The sequence below is a fragment of the Lactuca saligna genome, chromosome 6 (assembly GCF_052625555.1).
Source record: "Lactuca saligna cultivar CGN05327 chromosome 6, ASM5262555v1, whole genome shotgun sequence".
NCBI lineage: Eukaryota > Viridiplantae > Streptophyta > Magnoliopsida > Asterales > Asteraceae > Lactuca > Lactuca saligna.
This window is the reverse complement of record NC_136422.1, coordinates 150902232-150921421: the sequence shown is the minus strand read 5'-3', so window position 1 is coordinate 150921421 and position 19190 is coordinate 150902232. Positions and strand designations below refer to the sequence as shown.

Here is a 19190-nt window from a genome sequence, read left to right as displayed (position 1 = left end):
TTCTTTCAGTATACGGCGAGGGTACACGTTATGGATCAGCCTTTTGTTCGGCTGCTAGGGCGAGGCAGTGTTTACAGCAGGGCTGTAAGGGTTATGTAGCGTATGTGATGGATACGCGAGTGATCTCTGAGAGACCGAGCTCTGTGGAGGAAGTCCCGGTGGTGCGGGAGTTTCCAGATGTATTTCCCGAAGAGTTACCAGGTGTGCCTCCCGTGAGGCAAGTGGAGTTTGGCATCGATTTGGTTCCGGGAGCCGCGCCTATTGCTAAGGTGCCGTATCGCCTTGCGCCTCTAGAGATGCAGGAGTTATCCTCGCAACTTCAGGAGTTGCTGGGGAAGGGGTTTATTCGGCCGAGTAGCTCGCCGTGGGGAGCACCCATCTTGTTTGTGAAGAAGAAGGATGGCTCGCATCGCATGTGTATTGATTACCGGGAATTGAATAAGCTGACGGTCAAGAATCGTTACCCGCTGCCGAGGATCGACGATTTATTCGATCAGCTACAGGGAGCATCTTGGTTCTCCAAGATTGATTTGAGGTCGGGCTATCATCAGGTGAGAGTACGGGACGAGGACGTCCAGAAGACAGCATTCAGGACACGTTATGGGCATTATGAGTTTGTGGTGATGCCTTTTGGGCTCACTAATGCCCCGGCTGTGTTCATGGACCTCATGAACAGGGTATGTCGGCCGATGTTGGATCGGTCGGTGATTGTTTTCATTGATGATATTCTGGTATATTCGAGATCTAGTGAGCAGCACGAGGAGCATTTGAGGGAGGTGCTTGGGGTTTTGAGAGCGGAGAAACTTTACGCAAAGTTTTCCAAGTGCGATTTCTGGTTACGGGAGGTCCAGTTTCTGGGACATCTCGTTAACCAGAAGGGGATATTGGTCGACCCGGCCAAGGTTGACGCAGTGATGAGATGGGAGGTGCCGAGGTCACCTTCTGAGATCCGAAGTTTCCTCGGGTTGGCAGGGTATTATCGGAGATTTATTAAGGATTTCTCCAAGATTGCGGTTCCACTCACCAGATTGACCCGGAAGGGTGTGGCATTCGCATGGGGTCCCGAGCAGCAGACCTCCTTTGAGACGCTTCGCCAGAGGTTGTGTGAAGCTCCAGTATTAGCCCTTCCGGAAGGTATGGAAGATTTCGTGGTATTCTGTGATGCATCGATCCTAGGATTGGGAGCAGTATTGATGCAGAAGGGTCATGTGATAGCTTATGCATCGAGGCAGTTGAAGCCTCACGAGACGAGGTACCCCACGCATGATTTGGAATTGGGGGCAGTGGTGTTCGCCCTCAAGATTTGGCGGCACTACTTGTATGGGGTTCGTTGTACGATTTACACGGATCATAAGAGCTTGAAATACTTGATGGATCAGCCTAACCTAAATATGCGGCAGAGAAGATGGTTAGACGTGGTCAAGGATTATGATTGCGAGATCTTGTACCACCCGGGCAAGGCTAATGTGGTAGCCGACGCGTTGAGTCGCAGGGCGGAGAGTACTCCCCTGCGAGATGTATGTTTGAGATTGACCGTGATAGCTCCGGTTCTGGACACCATTCGTGGGGCTCAGGCAGAGGCCGTGCGTCCGGAGATGCAGAAGAGAGAGCGGGTTGGGTTGGTTTCTGAGTTTATATCGGATAGTCGAGGCCTTATGACTTATCAGGGTAGGATCTGGGTACCGTTTGTGGGCGGTACCCGTGCCACATTGATGGAGGAGGCTCATAGATCGAAATTTTCGATCCACCCCGGGGCCACGAAGATGTATTTGGACCTAAGGAAGGAGTATTGGTGGCCCTGTATGAAGAGGGATGTAGCATGGTTTGTCGAGAGGTGTTTGACCTGTCGAAGGGTAAAGGCCGAACACCAGAGGCCGCATGGCAAGTTGCAGCCAATGGAGGTTCCCGAGTGGAAGTGGGAGCAGATCACTATGGACTTTATCACCAAATTGCCGAGGACTGCCAGAGGAGTTGATGAAATTTGGGTGATTGTGGATAGATTGACAAAGAGCGCTCACTTTCTTGCCATCAGTGAGAGTTCTTCAGCAGAGAAGTTGGAAGAGATTTACGTGAGGGAGGTTGTATCTCGGCATGGGGTGCCGATCTCGATTATTTCAGACCGCGATGTGCGTTTCACTTCCCGTTTTTGGAAAAAATTTCATGAGGAGTTGGGTACTAAGTTGCATTTTAGTACCGCATACCACCCCCAGACCGACGGTCAGAGTGAGCGGACGATACAGACACTCGAGGACATGCTTCGAGCTTGTGTATTGGACTTTGGGGGTAGTTGGGACTCGTATTTGCCTTTGGCGGAGTTTTCCTACAATAACAGCTATCATTCGAGCATTGGTATGCCGCCCTTTGAGTTGTTGTATGGTAGGAGGTGTCGGACTCCCATATGTTGGGGAGAGGTTGGGCAAAGGGTAATGGGCAGTACAGAGATCGTGAATCAGACGACAGAGCAGATACAACTGGTCAGGCAGAGGTTACTGACCGCTCAGAGCCGACAGAAGAGTTACGCAGATAGACGCCGGTCCGAGCTGGAATTTCAGGTCGGCGACTTTGTTCTCCTGAAGGTTTCTCCTTGGAAAGGAGTGATCCGGTTCAGGAAAAGGGGCAAATTGGGACCCCGGTTCATTGGCCCGTTTCGTGTGATTGCCAGGGTAGGCCGGGTAGCCTATCGGCTGGAGCTACCAGAAGAGTTGGGACAGATTCACAACACTTTTCATGTATCGCAGTTGAGGAAATGTATAGCCGATGAGTCGGCAGTGGTTCCACTAGAGGATATTCAGGTTGATGCGAGCCTGAATTATGCGGAGAGACCCGTAGCTATTAGGGATCGGAAGATCAAGATTTTGAGGAACAAGGAGGTACCTCTGGTATTGGTTCAGTGGCAACATCGGAAGGGATCAGAGATGACCTGGGAGCCGGAGGGTATGATGCGGGAGCAGCATCCGGAGCTGTTTTAGAGCGGGACTTCGAGGGCGAAGTCCAGTTCTAGTGGGGGAGAGTTGTAACATCCGGATTTTTACCAGGTATCTTGTAAGTTTGAATTTTTATATATTGTGAGAGGGACTCGGCGAGTTGGAGCTCGGACTCGCCGAGTAGGGACGCGGGATTGATCGAGGGTGCACACTTGGACTCGGCGAGTCCAGGGTATGGACTCGGCGAGTCTGCGCTGTGTTATGAAACCCTAAACCTCCGGGTTTGAGGCCTATTTAAGGGGCCTCATGGCCGTCATTTGTGCTCACCCAACCCCCAGAGAGTGTCCCTAGAGTTCTTGAGCGTTTTGTGAAAGAAAGAGAGCCAATCTTGATCTTGTGTGTGTTGTTTAGCAAGAAGAAGGAGGCCCTAAGCAAGAGGAAGCAAAGGAGGTTGCTATTTCGTGGATTTGGAGCTTGGATCATCAACCTAGAGGTATTATTTCGGACCATTCTCTGTTTGGTGAAGTTTGATGCAATTTAGGGCTTAATGTGGTCATTTATGGGGTGATTTGGTGCCCCTTTGGTTCCCTCTTTGAGTTGAGACCATGGATCTGGATCCATAGAGGTCCAGAGGGCCTCACTCATCAAGCTTTATGGGTGGAAATGGAGTCCTTGACCTTGTGTTGAAGTATTTGAGTCAAAAACATCATTTATGGTCATGTAGAGGTTATATGTGCATCAAGATTGTGACTTTACGTGCTAAATAAGCTTGGAGGGACTGGATCTATGGAATAATGGACTGGATCTGGCCTTTAGAGCAAGATTGAGTTAGTGCATGGCACGGACTCGCCGAGTCCGAAGAACAGACTCGGCGAGTAGCATGAATGTTGCACGACCACTCAGCGAGTGGCCTCGCCGAGTTGGGATGAGTGAACTCAGTGGGTCAAGGGAGAGTCAGGATGGACAGGTGGACCGAGTCAAACCGGACTCGCCGAGTTGTTCTTGAGACTCGGCAAGTTGAGTCGTGGTGGCCCCACAACTCATGCCAAGTGGAGCTCGTCGAGTTGGGGAAAATACTCGACGTGTCAAGAAAGGATTCCAGGGAAATTGGAGTATGCGCTCAGACTCGCCGAGTCGCTATAGTGCACTCGCCGAGTCCGGTCAAGTTGACCGTTGACCGTTGACCAACGTTGACCTAGATTGTCTTGTTATAGTGTGGTCAACCCTAGTTGGGAAAGTGTTAATTAGAGATGTATTGTGCTATAGGGGGACTTCAGCTCGGCGGATCGAGTGTTTAGCGAATTCAGGATTACGGTTTACCGAGACACGCGAGGTGAGTCTTCTCACTATACTTTACCTTGAGTAGGTAACCAGAGCTATGTGATAGAGTATTTGTGTGCTATATATATATATATATATATATATATATATATATATATATATATATATATGTTATGTGTTGTACTGCATGATTTCTATGTGATTTATGTGGTGCATGATTATCAGAGTTGGAACCTGAGGGTTCACAGAGTTTGGGTGCACGGACCCACAGAGTTATAGCCTAGAGTGGCTAATATGTGCTATATGTGGTATTTTGGGAAACTCACTAAGCCTTGTGCTTACAGTGTTGATGTTATTTGTTTCAGGTACTAGTGACGATCGCGGGAAGGCGCCGGCTTGATCCGTACACACACGTTTGGAGCTTGACATTTTGATCTTGGGATTTTGTACTATTTTGTTGAACAGTTAAAATGGTTTTTTCTATGAATATTGATGGAATTATGTTTTTATAAAAATCGAAAAAAATTGTTTGAAAAATTTGGTGTTACACTAAGTCTGTAATAGTCCTGTTTACCATTATCAAAGGGTCCATATGTTTATATTGCCAAAGGAAGGGTCATTAGTTGCGAAGCTGCCTAATTTACCTAAGGATGTTAAAGTCAATAAGTTTGACTCTACTTCAGGTAAAGTCCACTATCTAACTCTGTTAAGTTTTTATTCTGAGATTCCTGATACATGATGTGACTGGGTCACATGGTAATGTTTTAAGAATCAAAGAAAAAGTGAAGAAACTTAAAGAAAGAATATGCTGAATCTGATCGCGTAGATGGATTTGTATCGCGTAGTTTGAAAAAAAATCGGATTCTTGAGCTAATTCTTAGGAGTTATGAGATACTGCTAAGGAATAGATAACAACAAGTTTTCATATGGATTGTATGGATAAGTTTTTCCGCAAAGTTTTAAAATAAAAGAAAATTTTTGATTTTATTTATTTTAAAATATCCTTACAATGGCATTTGAGGAAAAATTGTTGCTTATATGATTCCATTAAGAGCAAGAGTGGAAATATGAAATTGATTCTTTCATTTGTGGTAATGTCTAAATTTGCCAAATAAGGAAAGATTCTCATCACCCAAGTTTCATTTGGATCGGAACTTGGAATCATGCAAGTGGTATAGCATGATGAATGAGAACTTTCAAGTATTGAAAAATTAAGACTAATTACTTGTTCACATAGATGTGTGAGTCAAGTAATGGACTAAGGGATCGAGTACATAGTCATGTGCACTGATTAAGTCCACCATAAAAGATATAAGGCTATTCGTCATAGTTTACTAAAGCTCAGTAAATATGATTATACTTACAAGCTTAAGTGTAACTCTGAGACATTGGAAAAGGTTCCAATGCATGGCAGAGCGAATAAGAAGAATCAAATTAGGTAGAAGGATAGAAGTTCCTCAAATCTGAAAAGATGGGAGAGTACTTTAGTATCAGTTTTGTGATCATCTTAATGATTAAGAAACCATATCAAAATTAGTTCTCTAAGGAAGTCTTAGTGCATTCTTATGACTAAGAAGAAGGGATCTTGAACTGTTGAAATGGTTAAATCAAGAAGATGAGTCATACTTCGTTCCAATACAAGTGTTAGAGTCATACTCCAAGATTGTAATTTGAGTGACATGTCTTTAAGAAGGTTTAAAACACATATCAAATGTAAGAGTAAAAGTGTCCTACTCTTGTTCATTTAAAGTTGGTAAGTTGTGATGTTTTGGGTAAAACAAAGACCAACTTAGGCCAATTATGTGAAGTGTTTGTCTTGATAAAGAATCCGCACTATCCCTTGAATATTTGACAAGAGGGTCTTATATGTCAAGAGGACAATGGGAGTCTTAAAGGTCTTGAAAGTCTCAAGAACTAATCAAGAATAAAACCTGAAGTTCTTCACTAGCACACGACTTAAGGTTTATAGCATATCGTGTTGACATATTCTGTGCCCATTCCAATCAAAGTTGGCTTTGCATATGAGTTCTTAGAGTTCTCAATTGGTTGCACAACAACTTGGAAGCAATGGCAGGCCCTTGAGCTACCAGGTGGCAAGAAATTAAGATTGAGTTCAATCCATATGGTTTTGGATTTGTCATTTTCTTTGTCTTGTGATTATGGTTTTGACAAATTCATATGGGTAGGAACTCATACACCATATAAATCTAAGTGTCATAAGGTTTCTCTCCGATTCATGAAAATGATGGTGAGGAAACACTTTCACTAAGTAGATTTTAGCTAGATAGCAATTGTGATGTTTGCATTCTCAAAGTCGTTAGTGGAGCGTGTGTGGTTTACCAGCACACTAACCTGGACTTGTGAGAAGTGGCAAAAAGGTCTAAGCATTATGATTACGGCATCCCTCTTCATAATTGATTAGACACACAAGTGTGCTATCTAAGGGAAGGTGTATGTTTTTGATAAAGTCTTATCAAAACAATCTAGTATCAGAAATCTGAACTTTGGTAAGAAAGTCAATAAAATATTGATTTCTAGAAGTCGAGCTTTCTGAGTACATGTCAAAGCTAGTGGGAGCATAAGTGTTATGCTAATAATCATCATGTTAGTGGGAGCATGATAATTATGATAAGTATTGCAAGCTAGCAATGTTAATTATAGAAAACAAAAGGTTTCAATTGGGAAAAAGTTGTTTTTCTATAATTAAGGGAGAGGAAATTATACTTCATCTCAAATCTATAAGCTTAGATCTTGAGGTTTTAATCATTTAGTCAAGGATATATATGAATTTCATGTTGGAATGGCTCAACATAAGGAAATTCTGTATATGGGTCCATTATTTGCGTTCTTAAATTCGATTATGATTACGGCATCCCTTTTCATAATCTGAATTATGAGAACTTGGAAAATAGAAATGGAAATGTTATAGCAAAAGACTGGTTTAGTCTTTATGTGAGACATCATGAATCGTGTCCCATATGCTTCAGATATAGGATCGATTACATGTGCTATATTCATCCGTTCTAAAAGTTTCCAAATGCCTGGGGCATTAAGAAGGGAAAAGGTTTAGAACTGGATATGACTAAAAGGATTAAACAATTGTCGAGGACAATCTAAGGGTTACCAAAGATTGGTTTCTCAAGGACAATTGGAAGTATAGTGATAATTCTGGAAGGACCATATTGACATAATCTGTAAGGAGGCAACTCTTGTTCAGAAGTGATAGTCGAAATGGAATCTGGAAATGTTTCAAAGTTAGAATTTTCAATCTGTGTAAGATTAAGGAAACTTAATGCAAGAAGGATGGTTCCAAGGAGTTGATCTCCTTTGGAATGCTCTGTAATGATTGTTGTCAAGTCTTTCTGACTTTGTGCATAATCATTACAAGAGGATCAATGCATATAAGTTTAGAATCTAACAGGTTTCAGTAAATGACATGAATTTGGAATTCTTGCATTTGCAGTAAGGATTTGGGAGTGTGAAAAGAGAATCATTGAAGTTATGTTCAATTGATCTAGTTCACAAAGTAAAGATCATAGACAAACATAGTATGCATACTTGGTGTGTGGCATGACTAGTGTTTAGAAAACATAGTGTACATGCTTGGAGCATGGGACAACTATTGTTTTAAATTCAAGAATAAAGTTGATAGCTGAAACAGTATACAATGAATAATGTGATATGGTGATAAATAAAAGGTGTTTTATTTATCTTCATAGGTTTTGATACCATATTGGATTCAATTATTATTGTGTTTCACTTTGCATGTTTTGACTTCCCAAATAAACTAGGTTATTCTTCCGGAATGACTAAGTTATTCAAACCATCCACAGTCGGTCATATGTTGGAAGTAGATATGAATTAAGATTGTCATGGGTTGGCTTGTAGAGGTCTAAGGTGTTGGACAAATGGCTACAACACTCATGAGTGCTCATAAGTTCTGAGTATTGGATTTAACCCGCGCTCATTGGAATCACTTCATGGATTTTATCACGAGTGATCATGAGACGATAATATCTTATATTCTTCAAACCTAGAGATATGAGTTGTTACTATGAGTTGGTTGTACATTGATTGCACGAAACCGCATTTGGTAACTCGGTGATATAAAACGTGTCTTTGTGTATGATTCAACAAATAGTATAACAAGCCATATGAGTCGAAGTTTATCCATTCCTTTTACCTTCGGGATAAAAGCGATATCTGTGGGCCCCTCGATGATTTGATGATGAAAAATGGAAGTGCTCGGCCGGGCCAGGACTGATTTGATTTGTTCAATTAGTCAGTCATCATAAATCGGAAATCGGGAAACAACAAATGGACAGAGAGAATGATTATAATCCATGTCTCAGTCCATATGATATCTAGAATGGAGGAATATATGATCCCTTATCTAATGGACAAGTCATTAACAAAGGTCAGAGTTCATCTACAAGGTTAAAGTTCGACAAAAGCTTTTGAGAGCTACGATTGCCAGTTGGTTCTTGAAGTCATACGCAATAATAGTTTTAGACTTATCCAAGTGGGAGACTGTTGGATTAATGTCTAAGTCCATAACTATAATTGGTAAGACTTGACCCGACCCGGCATGGTCCATTTGGGTTGCATGGCATCATGCACTTGGATAGACTATAATGAGAGAAATAAGACACTTACGGTTATTAATATATTATAAGTTCTAGTATATTAATAATAAGAATAATAAGATTATTTAATTAGTATTGATCAAGAATTAATCTAGGATTAATTAAGTGATCAAAAGAAGACTAATTAAATATATGGGTTGATTGTGTAAATCATCCATACTTGTATAGTGGGCTAATGCTCCATGGATTATCTAGTTGGGCCAAAACCCATATGATGCTCCATGGTGTATTTGAACCCATGGATCCAAGGAAATGGAAAGTTATGACAATTAGGGTTTGCCCTAATTGTAACACTATATAAAGATATTATTCTTGACAAAATGGGCACTAGTATTATTCTAGAGAGGGCTAGCCGATTTTATGAAGTGTAGAATTCTCTCAAGTTATTCCAAGTGTATTTGGTGTTGTGTGAACCATTTGAGGTGTCACACTTGGGGCACTAGGCACTCAAGCTTCATGAAGACTTTCTACATGAAAAAGGTATGTATTCTATCTTGTTATATCCATTATTTTGTATGCTAGATTAGGATAATACCTTGGATGTTCATATTTGCATGTATAATAGAGAAAACATAGATCCAAGGTATTTAGGGTTGCATGTACACTTAGGAGTGTTAGAATGCTCATAACCCAACAAGAAGAGGGTTCAGGAATACTTGTAATATCTCGGGATGTTACAGTACTTGTGTACAAATACAAAATTTTGATAAGATCACCCAATATTACATATTACATAATCTTTACATACCAATCATACATATATACATTTATAATCAAGTTTTTCATAACTTTATTTTATCAATTTCATGCATATATATATATATATATATATATATATATATATATATAACATAATATATCTTCTTTTAATATTTCTTAAACACATGTATATTCATGTTTTTCACAATAATATTTAGGTATATCATATTTTAAGAATCATTATATATCTATGAACATTTAACAAGATATATTCTTTTTGTTAACAGTCTTTCAAGATTTATACCTAAAGTCATATAAGATGCATTTTAGTTCCTTAAAACTTCAATTTTATCAAAATAACAACAAATACACATGTATTCTCCCCTAAAACTTGAAATCATAAAGGAGGAGCCGTAGAAACTTACCCTAGTAGTGTGTGCTTGTTTTGTTCGAGAAACCGGAAACTGGGTCACAATAATTTTGATAAGATCACCCAATATTACATATTACATAATCTTTACATACCAACCATACATATATACAGTTATAATCAAGTTTTTCATAACTTTATTTTATCAATTTCATGCATATATATATATATATATATATATATATATATATATATATATATATATATATATATCAACATAATTTATCTTCGTTTAATATTTCTTAAACACATGCATATTCATGTTTTTCACAATAATATCTAGGTATATCATATTTTAACAATCATTATATGTCTATGAACATTTAACAAGATATATTCTTTTTGTTAATAGTCTTTCAAGATTTATACCTAAAGTCATATAAGATGCAATTTAGTTCCTTAAAACTTCAAGTTTATCAAAATAACAACAAATACACATGTAGTCTCCCCTAAAACTCGAAATCATAAAGGAGGAGCCATAGAAACTCACCCTAGTAGTGTGTGCTTGTTTTGTTCGAGAAATCGGAAACTGGGTTACAATCTCGAATTTTGAACGGGATACTTCAGAGACAATTTAAGAACATTAGATTATGATTATATCTTAGAAACTTGGGAAACTAAGTTTATGAAATAAACTAGTCACTGGAGTTCACCCATCGGATCTCCACGCACCGCCAACCACGTTGGCACTTGGTTGATGTTTGTGGTGGTTTCTTAGACTGTTTTCGACGGGAATAGGATGGAGACTCACATAGGTTTGATGTTGAAGAAGGAAAGTGATGAGGGACTGCTTGGAGGGTTGAAATGATTGAACCAAGGGAGGACAACCAGTGGGTTTTCTAACCTGTTTCTCTCTTTAAAAGGATCGTCGATAGGGTTGTTTGCGACATCGACAATAATAGAAATGAAGTCGTAGACCAGGAGGGTGTTTCTGGGTTACTTGATGACATGAAGTGAGGGAAGAGGTGGGCTAAAAGGTGGCTGAAATGGAGGGGCAACAACTCATCTTTTACTGCCTTATTTTTTTGGTGAAGCAAGAAGGGAGAAAGAGGGAGGGAGCTAGAGAAAGAGTATGAGAGAAGGAAATGAGAAATGATGTATTCAGTAAATGGAGTGATATCTAAGAATATATGAGATGTATTTTTTTTTTTTTTTTTGTATTTATAATCTATCAAGTGGTGGTACTATCAAATATAAATAAACATTGCATGCACATGTTTATAAGAGAGTTTGTGAAAGATTGTGTGTGAGAAGAGGTTGTATGTGAGTAAGGAAAGACAGACTAAGATCTGATCATTATTTGTACTTGCATGATCTATTACTTGGACTTTTGGTTTAAAACCAATCTTATGATATTTCATGCGTATGTGTGAGGATTTGTGACATTTAGAAGCAATTACATATTCACACAATACATGTACATCCATGCATCATGAGTTTAATACATACATGAGCATAATATATAGAGAAATTGAGATTTGGTGTAAAATAATGCCAAATATTGTTATACTTGTACTAGTATTTCATCTCTTGAAGTTATACCTCTATATACACATAAATATACATGTAATGAGTTCTTATGTAAAATCACACAACATACATGCATTTGGGTCGTTATATAAAAATACAATTACATATATATATATATATATATATATATATATATATATATATATATATATATATATATTGGTTATTTATAAAATACTTGGCATCTATATATTAAGTATTTATAAAATGTGTGGCAAATGAATATTTAGTTATTTATAAAATATGTGACCTATGCAGACATGTGTACAATAACATTGGCTTAGAGAATGGATCAGAAATATCTTCTTTTGATATGACTCCATTGATTATGACGTCTTCGCATTCAACTATCTGTCAAATGTGATGGTACTTACCGAGTATACGTCATGTAACATTGTATGACTTGGGATCTTTACTCAAGGTAAATTCATCATTATAGTCAGAAGAAACTTCAAATGGGCTATCAATGAATAAACACTAATGTCATTAATGAATATATTTTAGTTATATAGTTTTCCTTTGTAGTCTAGCTAGTTGAAAGATACTCTAAGTTTATTGTTAAATCCACTATGGTTTATTACTTGGTACTCTACAAAGCTAATACTTCACCATTCAGTAAAAGCGCACATTCTAACTACATACAAAATCGTCTTTATACGTGTGGAACTTAGCATCAGTGTAACCTTTACATTGATCTCTTCCATGCTAACAAAATCATCTTCTTTGTCTTCTTATGAAACTTAGAAATGGTATTGATATTGATTTTTTGATCTTTGCCAAGTTGATCTGATACGACTTGTCACACTCAAGGCATATGAGCCGTCAGATATAGTCAATGTTATGACACATATGATGAATCCCATAACAGAAGCTTATAGGACTCGACTCATTTCCTCTAGCTCATCGGTAGAACTAGGACATTATCATAGCTTAATGTCATGACATGCTTTATTGAGCACAAACTTTTATGGAGTTTTGCATTTCGAGTTTCCATAAGACTTTATGTACTTTGGCTTAATTTAATTAATCACTCATATCTATCTCCGTAGATCCTTATATTATGTACATGTGTTGCTTTTCCTATGTGTTTCAAAGTGAATCCATTCACAAAATAAGACAAAGTGTTACACTTGCTAAGTTAGAATATCATTTCCTATGAATTATATATTATCCATATACATTACAAGGGTGAAAATAGTTCTCCTACTAGCAATGACATATTTATGGCTCATCCTCATCTCACGAAATTCAAACTCTTGAATTCTCTCATTTAAACAAATATTCCAATTGCTCCTACTTGCTTTGACAAATATATATGGCTCATATTCATTTCTCGAAATTCAAACTCCTTGAATTCTCTCATTGAAGAAAATATTACAATTACAAGACGCTCGTTTTAGTCTATAAATGAACTTCATAAGATTACATATCTTTCACAACCTATCTTGGTTTGAATATGTGTTTATTCCTATCCATGTTTGTCTTATCTTGAAGAACCACTTATGTTTACTGGTTAAGGCTATGTGTTTGATCAACGAAGTTTCAAATATACATGGACTGAATCTCAATCTCCATATCTTCCTTCAATCTTGCAGCCTTTAGGGCATGTTATAGCTTCTGATAGCTAGTATACTTTGATTGTTATCTATCAGTGACTCATTTGCCTCTGTAATAGTATCTATATAACTAGGTGGTATGACTTCCTTTATCAAATCTATAAGGAAAAGGCGGAGGTATGTTAGTTCCCTTAATAGCTCTTTCAACCCGAATTGAATGCTCTGGTCAACTTTAGGTTCTTCCTTGCTTGACACTTGAATCTTATCATGATTAATATGGCTCCTACTATCCACTTTTTCATACCATCTCCCTCTCTTGGATAACTTCCCTTCGAGCAACAAAAACTTTCTCTCACAGGGTTTATTGAACAAATACCCAAAAATGATTGCTGGGATATCCAATAAGATAACACGTCTCTATTTTAAGTTCTAGATTATTGAGCACTTCACGACGAGCGTAAACCTCATAATCGTAGACTTCCATATGTGATAGTGAGGAATAAACCATTCTCCGCATCTTATAGGGTGTCTCATAAACCTTCTTAGGTGGTGCAAGACCAAGGAATCTTGTAAAGCTATTCATGGTACTATCCATGAACTATTTGCAAGCATACTAGGAATCATCCAGTACCAAATAAAAAATGATTTGTTTCTCTTTCTAACTACACTCATTGTGGAAATGTTCTAGGTGTACAGAGATAGTGAAACTGTTTCATAATTCCTTAAATGGTCGATAAAGTTTTAACTAGGATGCTCATTATTCCTATTGGATTTGAGTATCTCATCTTTTTGCCCAATTGACTCTTAACTTTGTTTTATGAGAGCTTTTAACACCTAAAAGGTTTTAGACTTATGTTTATTCAGATAAGCATGTTCATACCTTTTGAAGATAATGAAGATAGGTCCTACCATGCATTGTGGTTAACCTAAACGGTCCTTTGGTGTGAACTAATTCCAACAAATATTCAAATCACCAAGTGATGTATTCATCATCTATCTTGATAAACAAGATTTGCATTTTTCATAAGACTTGTAGTCAAATGATTTCCAAATCCGTATCCAATTGGATAATTGATCATGGATTTCTCATTTATATGTCTAAGACTATGATGCCATAAATAATTTCACCCAAACCTTTTAGTTGTAGTCAAATCAGTACGTATTATGGTCCATTAGTTAAACTAATTCCAACAGATATTCGCATTATAGCATAATGCCTTTTTTCATCTATCTTTACAAATAATACTTGCATTTATCATAAGACTTTAGGTCAAATGAATTCTAAAATCCTATCCAACTGGATATTTGGTAATGCAATTCTCATTTATATGTCCAAGAAGATGATTCCACAGTAATACATCTCATTCAAATATTAGAATTAGCTTTGAACCATTAGTACAATACTAGTTTATTAGATTGCATGACTTTCTTTTAAACACATTAAAACGTTCTACATTTAAATAAGTCAAAACAATATCACGAAACATTATACAAATAGTTTGAATTATAAGACCATAAAATAAACATTTAGGAAGAATGATTTGGCTTGTGATTCTGAGGATATTAGTCGAGGCTCGTAAACCATGATCAAATTATCTTCTTCATGTTTCATTCTTTTACTTCCCTTCAGATATATTGCGCATGTATGCTTTCTTGGTTCTTTTCTTGTTATGGAAACAAATAGTATATCAGAACATATCTTGGAATAATCCTTCCTTTTGTCATTGGTGTTTGGGACAGGATTAGGTATATCAACATTAACCTCCCTTTTACCATTAGACTAAACTCTAAAGAGAATGATGAAAAAAATATTTTCTTATTTGATTCTTCGTAAGTCTTGGATGATGCGAGGTTTCAAAGTAGCACCCCTCTCTTATAGTTGCACCCCAAAGCAATAATCTAGGAAATATTGACTAAACCCTTGTTCCTTATAGTGGCTAAAAACCTTGGCCTTGGAAGGGAGGGTAAATGTAGAGAGAGAGAGAGAGAGAGAGAGAGAGAGATTGGAAGGGAAATAGGATCGGTTCTAGCTTACGGTTCGACTAGGCCTTTTATCTTTGGTTTTGGAAAACTCCTATCACTAATTTCGGGATAATTATCCATAATTCAAATTTCAAGAAAATTACATTTTAACCCTTGAACTTTACTAGCTTCTAAATATCTAATCATAAGATGATAAGTTAACAAATTAGTCCATAATCTTTCTCTTTTGTCTTTTTATGCTTAAATCATACTTTGTGTGTAACCTGATGAGATTAATCAGCCTACAATCTTTTAAAATTAGTGGATCAGATTTTTTTAAGAATTAAAAAGATAGACGAAGCATTATATCCTTTACTAATCAACCCGACTCTTCAAAGTAAGGTTCACTATTCGGATAAAACTGAATTGTCCAATTGGCCAATTTGGATTAGACTATTTGGTTCAAATATTTGGCTGTTTGGATTGGTTCTTAAGAAATCCAAATTATTATTTTGGATTCGGATTGATTTGGTTTATAAAATAAGAACCGAATAGTCCATTAATATATCTATAATTATTTATTAAGTTGGTAATTTATTTTTCAAATACGTTCAAAAAGTTTTAGCTAATCAAAAACATTAATATGCATTTTCTCTCTAAAATTTTTTATCTATAAAATATTAAACTATAATATACATTATTAGTACTTGTTTATAACTTTCAAATCACAACTAAATTTTTTTTTCTTATTATATAAAATTAGATAATATTATAATTATATATCGTTTTAAAATGTTTCGGTTATTGAAAACCGAATTATTAAAATGATCCAACTGAAATGTAATTGTGTATATATATAGTGGTAGTTTCGCAGATGGAGAAGGTCCATCTGCGATTTACTCTCACTCTATCTGCGAAATGGTGATTTTTTTTATATATATATTTTTTTAGTTTGACTATGAAATGAATTGGTTTAACTACGAAATCATATTGCTATATAAAATTTTTTGTAGAAACTAAAAAAAATGATATTTTTCTACAAAACTTTTTATATAGCAACATGATTTCGTAGTCAAACCAATTCGTTTATAGTCAAACTAAAAAAAAATTAAAAAAAAAAAACAAAAAATATCACAATTTCGCAGATAGAGTGAGAGTAAATCGCAGATGGACCTTCTCCATCTGCGAAATTACCACTATATATACACAAAAAAATTTAAAAAAAAAATACCACCTGCGAATGTACAAGCACCTAAAACACAGCACCTAAAGTATAACTGTGCTTTAGGTGCTTGTACTTTCGCAGATGAGAAGGTCATTTCGCAGATGGGGCATCTCCATCTGCGAAATCGTTGGCTATTTTTGTAATTTCAATATTTTTTTATTATTTTTATAATATCATTAGTGTAAATGGTTATTTTTTCATTTTCTCATTCTTAAAATTATTAAGGTGACAAAATGAAGTACTTTTTGCATAATTAAAAATATTAACTTTGAAAGTTTCCCTATACTCCTTTAAAAACTTAGAAAGGTAAAACCATCTTGTATCAAAACGACCTAAATTCAGTAACCTTCTTTTACCATTTCTAACACCATCACCATCCTTTGACGTTCTTTTACTCTGAGCTTTTCGCTGCTACTTATCCCTCTGATCAATGACTTGGATTGTTGGATTGTCGTTCATATGCATTTAATCAAAACCAAAAATGGTGGTTTTCTCCAACATTGGCAAACGATTTTGCAATCGATCCTTCACTGATACAAAATCCTACTTATTACCCTCTCGATTGCAATTCCAAAGTATCCGAACACTCCTCCTTCAGTCCGCTTCGGAATCCGTCAAAGTTCAAAAACTTTCCGATGCCGATTCAGGTAACTTCTTGCCTTAACATCGGAAAACATCCGTAAGAAGCTTTTTCCCCAAATTAGGCGTAGAGGAAGGTATATTTTTATTAGGGTTAGAGTTTTAGGTAAATACTTCGAGATCCTGATTAATGTTGAAAATGAAACGGCCTTCTGAGTATCTTCAATGATCTCGTTTGCAATTAGGCACAGGTATCTCGCTTTAGTTAGTTTTAAAATTCCGATCTGTTTCCTAATCTCAAACAGATGGTTTTCAGTTTTCTCCTCCTCTCTAAATTACAAACAACTATATGATTTTACCACCATTGAAATCCCAACTCTTTGATGAAACTTCGGAGACAAATCAAATTACTTGTTACTGTTTCTTCGACAGGAATTATCCAAATTAACATGAATAGACCCGAAGCTAAAAATGCCCTCGGGAAGGATTTTCTAAAAGGACTACAGAACAGCTTTGAAGCTGTAAGTGTAGACTCATCTGCAAAAGTGTTGATGATATGCAGCTCAGTCTCCAAAGTCTTCTGTGCAGGTGCTGATTTGAAGGTAGCTTTTAACACCTTCAATTCTTCAAAGTTACAATTTCAACTTCTTGATCATAAATACTTTCGATTCCCATTTAGGAAAGAAGAACCATGGATATACCTGAAGTTCGAGCTTTTGTCAACTCACTAAGGTCAACATTTTCATTCTTAGAGGTGAGTCTCATACTCTATTACTCTCATTATCTTTGTTATCCTTTCTTTAATTAAATTTTTATCTTTTAAATAAATATTCCATTTTAGGCACTTCAAATCCCAACTATTGCAGTTATAGAAGGTGCAGCATTAGGTGGGGGACTTGAAATGGCTTTATCTTGTGATATCCGAATATGTGGTAATACAAAATTAAAAAGTACATTAACAATTATTTATCATTTATGATATATTTTTTTACACAATTTTCATTTTTTTTTAATAATTTGACATGTCTTCAGGAGAAGATGCCAAACTTGGCTTACCAGAAACCGGTCTTGCTGTAATACCAGCGTATGTAATATGTATATATTATAAGAATATATATATTTTTTTTTATAAAAAAAAAATGGTTGTCATATTTTTATATATTTTTTACAGAGCTGGAGGGACACAAAGGCTTCCTAGGTTAATTGGAAGCTCAATAGCCAAAGAACTTATTTTCACAGGCCGAAAAATCACTCCCAAAGAAGCATTGTCATTTGGTATTTTATTTTTTTACATAATAACAATACACTTATTATTTATATACCAAATAAATTAAATTTTCCATATTAATAACCAACTAAATATAAGTACAAACCCTAAAATAACTTCATGTAGGTCTGATTAACTATTGTGTTCCTGCGGGTGATGCGTATTCAAAGGCGCTTGAAATTGCACGTGAGATAAATCAAAAGGTACATTTATTAATATTATATGAAATGTTTTTATTGTAATATAATATTATGATGTAAGATGTAAGATGTGAGTTGATGTTATTAGGGTCCTGTGGCTATACGGATGGCTAAAAGAGCGGTTAACCATGGTTTAGAAATGGAGATGGGGTGTGGTTTGGAATTGGAGGAAGAATGTTATGAAGAGATATTGGTGACGGGTGATAGGTTAGAAGGGTTGAATGCGTTTTATGAGAAGCGAAAACCTTTGTATAAAGGGGAATGAAATAATGGTTTTTTGGTTTATTGATATTGGCATTGTGGTTTATTATTATTATTTTTTTTTAACTATATTAGTGATGTAGTTACACTTGTTGAACGGTTGTTAGCGAATTTTAAATATTTAACTTGGAAAAATGATATATACATGAGGCAAGATCAATAGAGAAATCAAATAATGGAGAGAGTGGTTAACGTGTTTTTTTTTACCTTACACCTATCCTTTTAGAGAGTTGTGTAAAAAATCAGGAAAAGGTGTATATGCTTATAATAAAAACAATGTTTATTTTATTTTTGAATAGTTACTATATATAGCGATATATTACTAAAGTAGTGTGTATAAACTATCTGGAATAAGTTGCGATTAAGAGATTTTTTTCAGTATTTTAAAAGCTCAAAATTTGTGCATAAGTGCGAAGATATGCACAAGGTCTTATTATTATTATTATTATTATTATTATTATTAAAAACTTCATGTGCACAACGCATGTCAGTGTGTATTGTAGTAGAAAAACAATGATGGACACAACCTACCAATCCAACCTAATCATGTAAAATTAATGGGTTGGGTTAGATTTTAAATCCATTTAAGTTAAATGGGCTGGATTGAATAAAAATTATCAAGTTTTTTTT

General features: G+C 36.3%; 1 protein-coding gene across 1 annotated transcript; it reads left to right on the top strand.

The window, feature by feature from the left end:
- The first annotated feature begins 16595 nt into the window (after positions 1 to 16595).
- Positions 16596 to 18695, top strand: LOC145003455 (ATP-dependent caseinolytic (Clp) protease/crotonase family protein). The gene is made up of 8 exons (XM_078962584.1): positions 16596 to 16900; positions 17265 to 17434; positions 17512 to 17586; positions 17674 to 17764; positions 17865 to 17916; positions 18004 to 18107; positions 18226 to 18302; positions 18388 to 18695. Exons 1-8 carry the CDS (start codon positions 16735 to 16737, stop codon positions 18562 to 18564), a joined length of 912 nt encoding a protein of 303 aa, XP_078818710.1. The 5' UTR covers positions 16596 to 16734; the 3' UTR covers positions 18565 to 18695.
- The last annotated feature ends 495 nt before the right edge of the window (positions 18696 to 19190 follow it).

Excerpts from the sequence above, each read along its gene's own strand:
- LOC145003455 (XM_078962584.1), top strand. The coding sequence starts at position 16,735 with ATGGTGGTTTTCTCCAACATTGGCAAACGATTTTGCAATCGATCCTTC. Across the intron at positions 16,901-17,264 it reads ACTTTCCGATGCCGATTCAG|GAATTATCCAAATTAACATG; the intron begins GTAACTTCTTGC and ends TTTCTTCGACAG. Across the intron at positions 17,435-17,511 it reads GTGCAGGTGCTGATTTGAAG|GAAAGAAGAACCATGGATAT; the intron begins GTAGCTTTTAAC and ends ATTCCCATTTAG.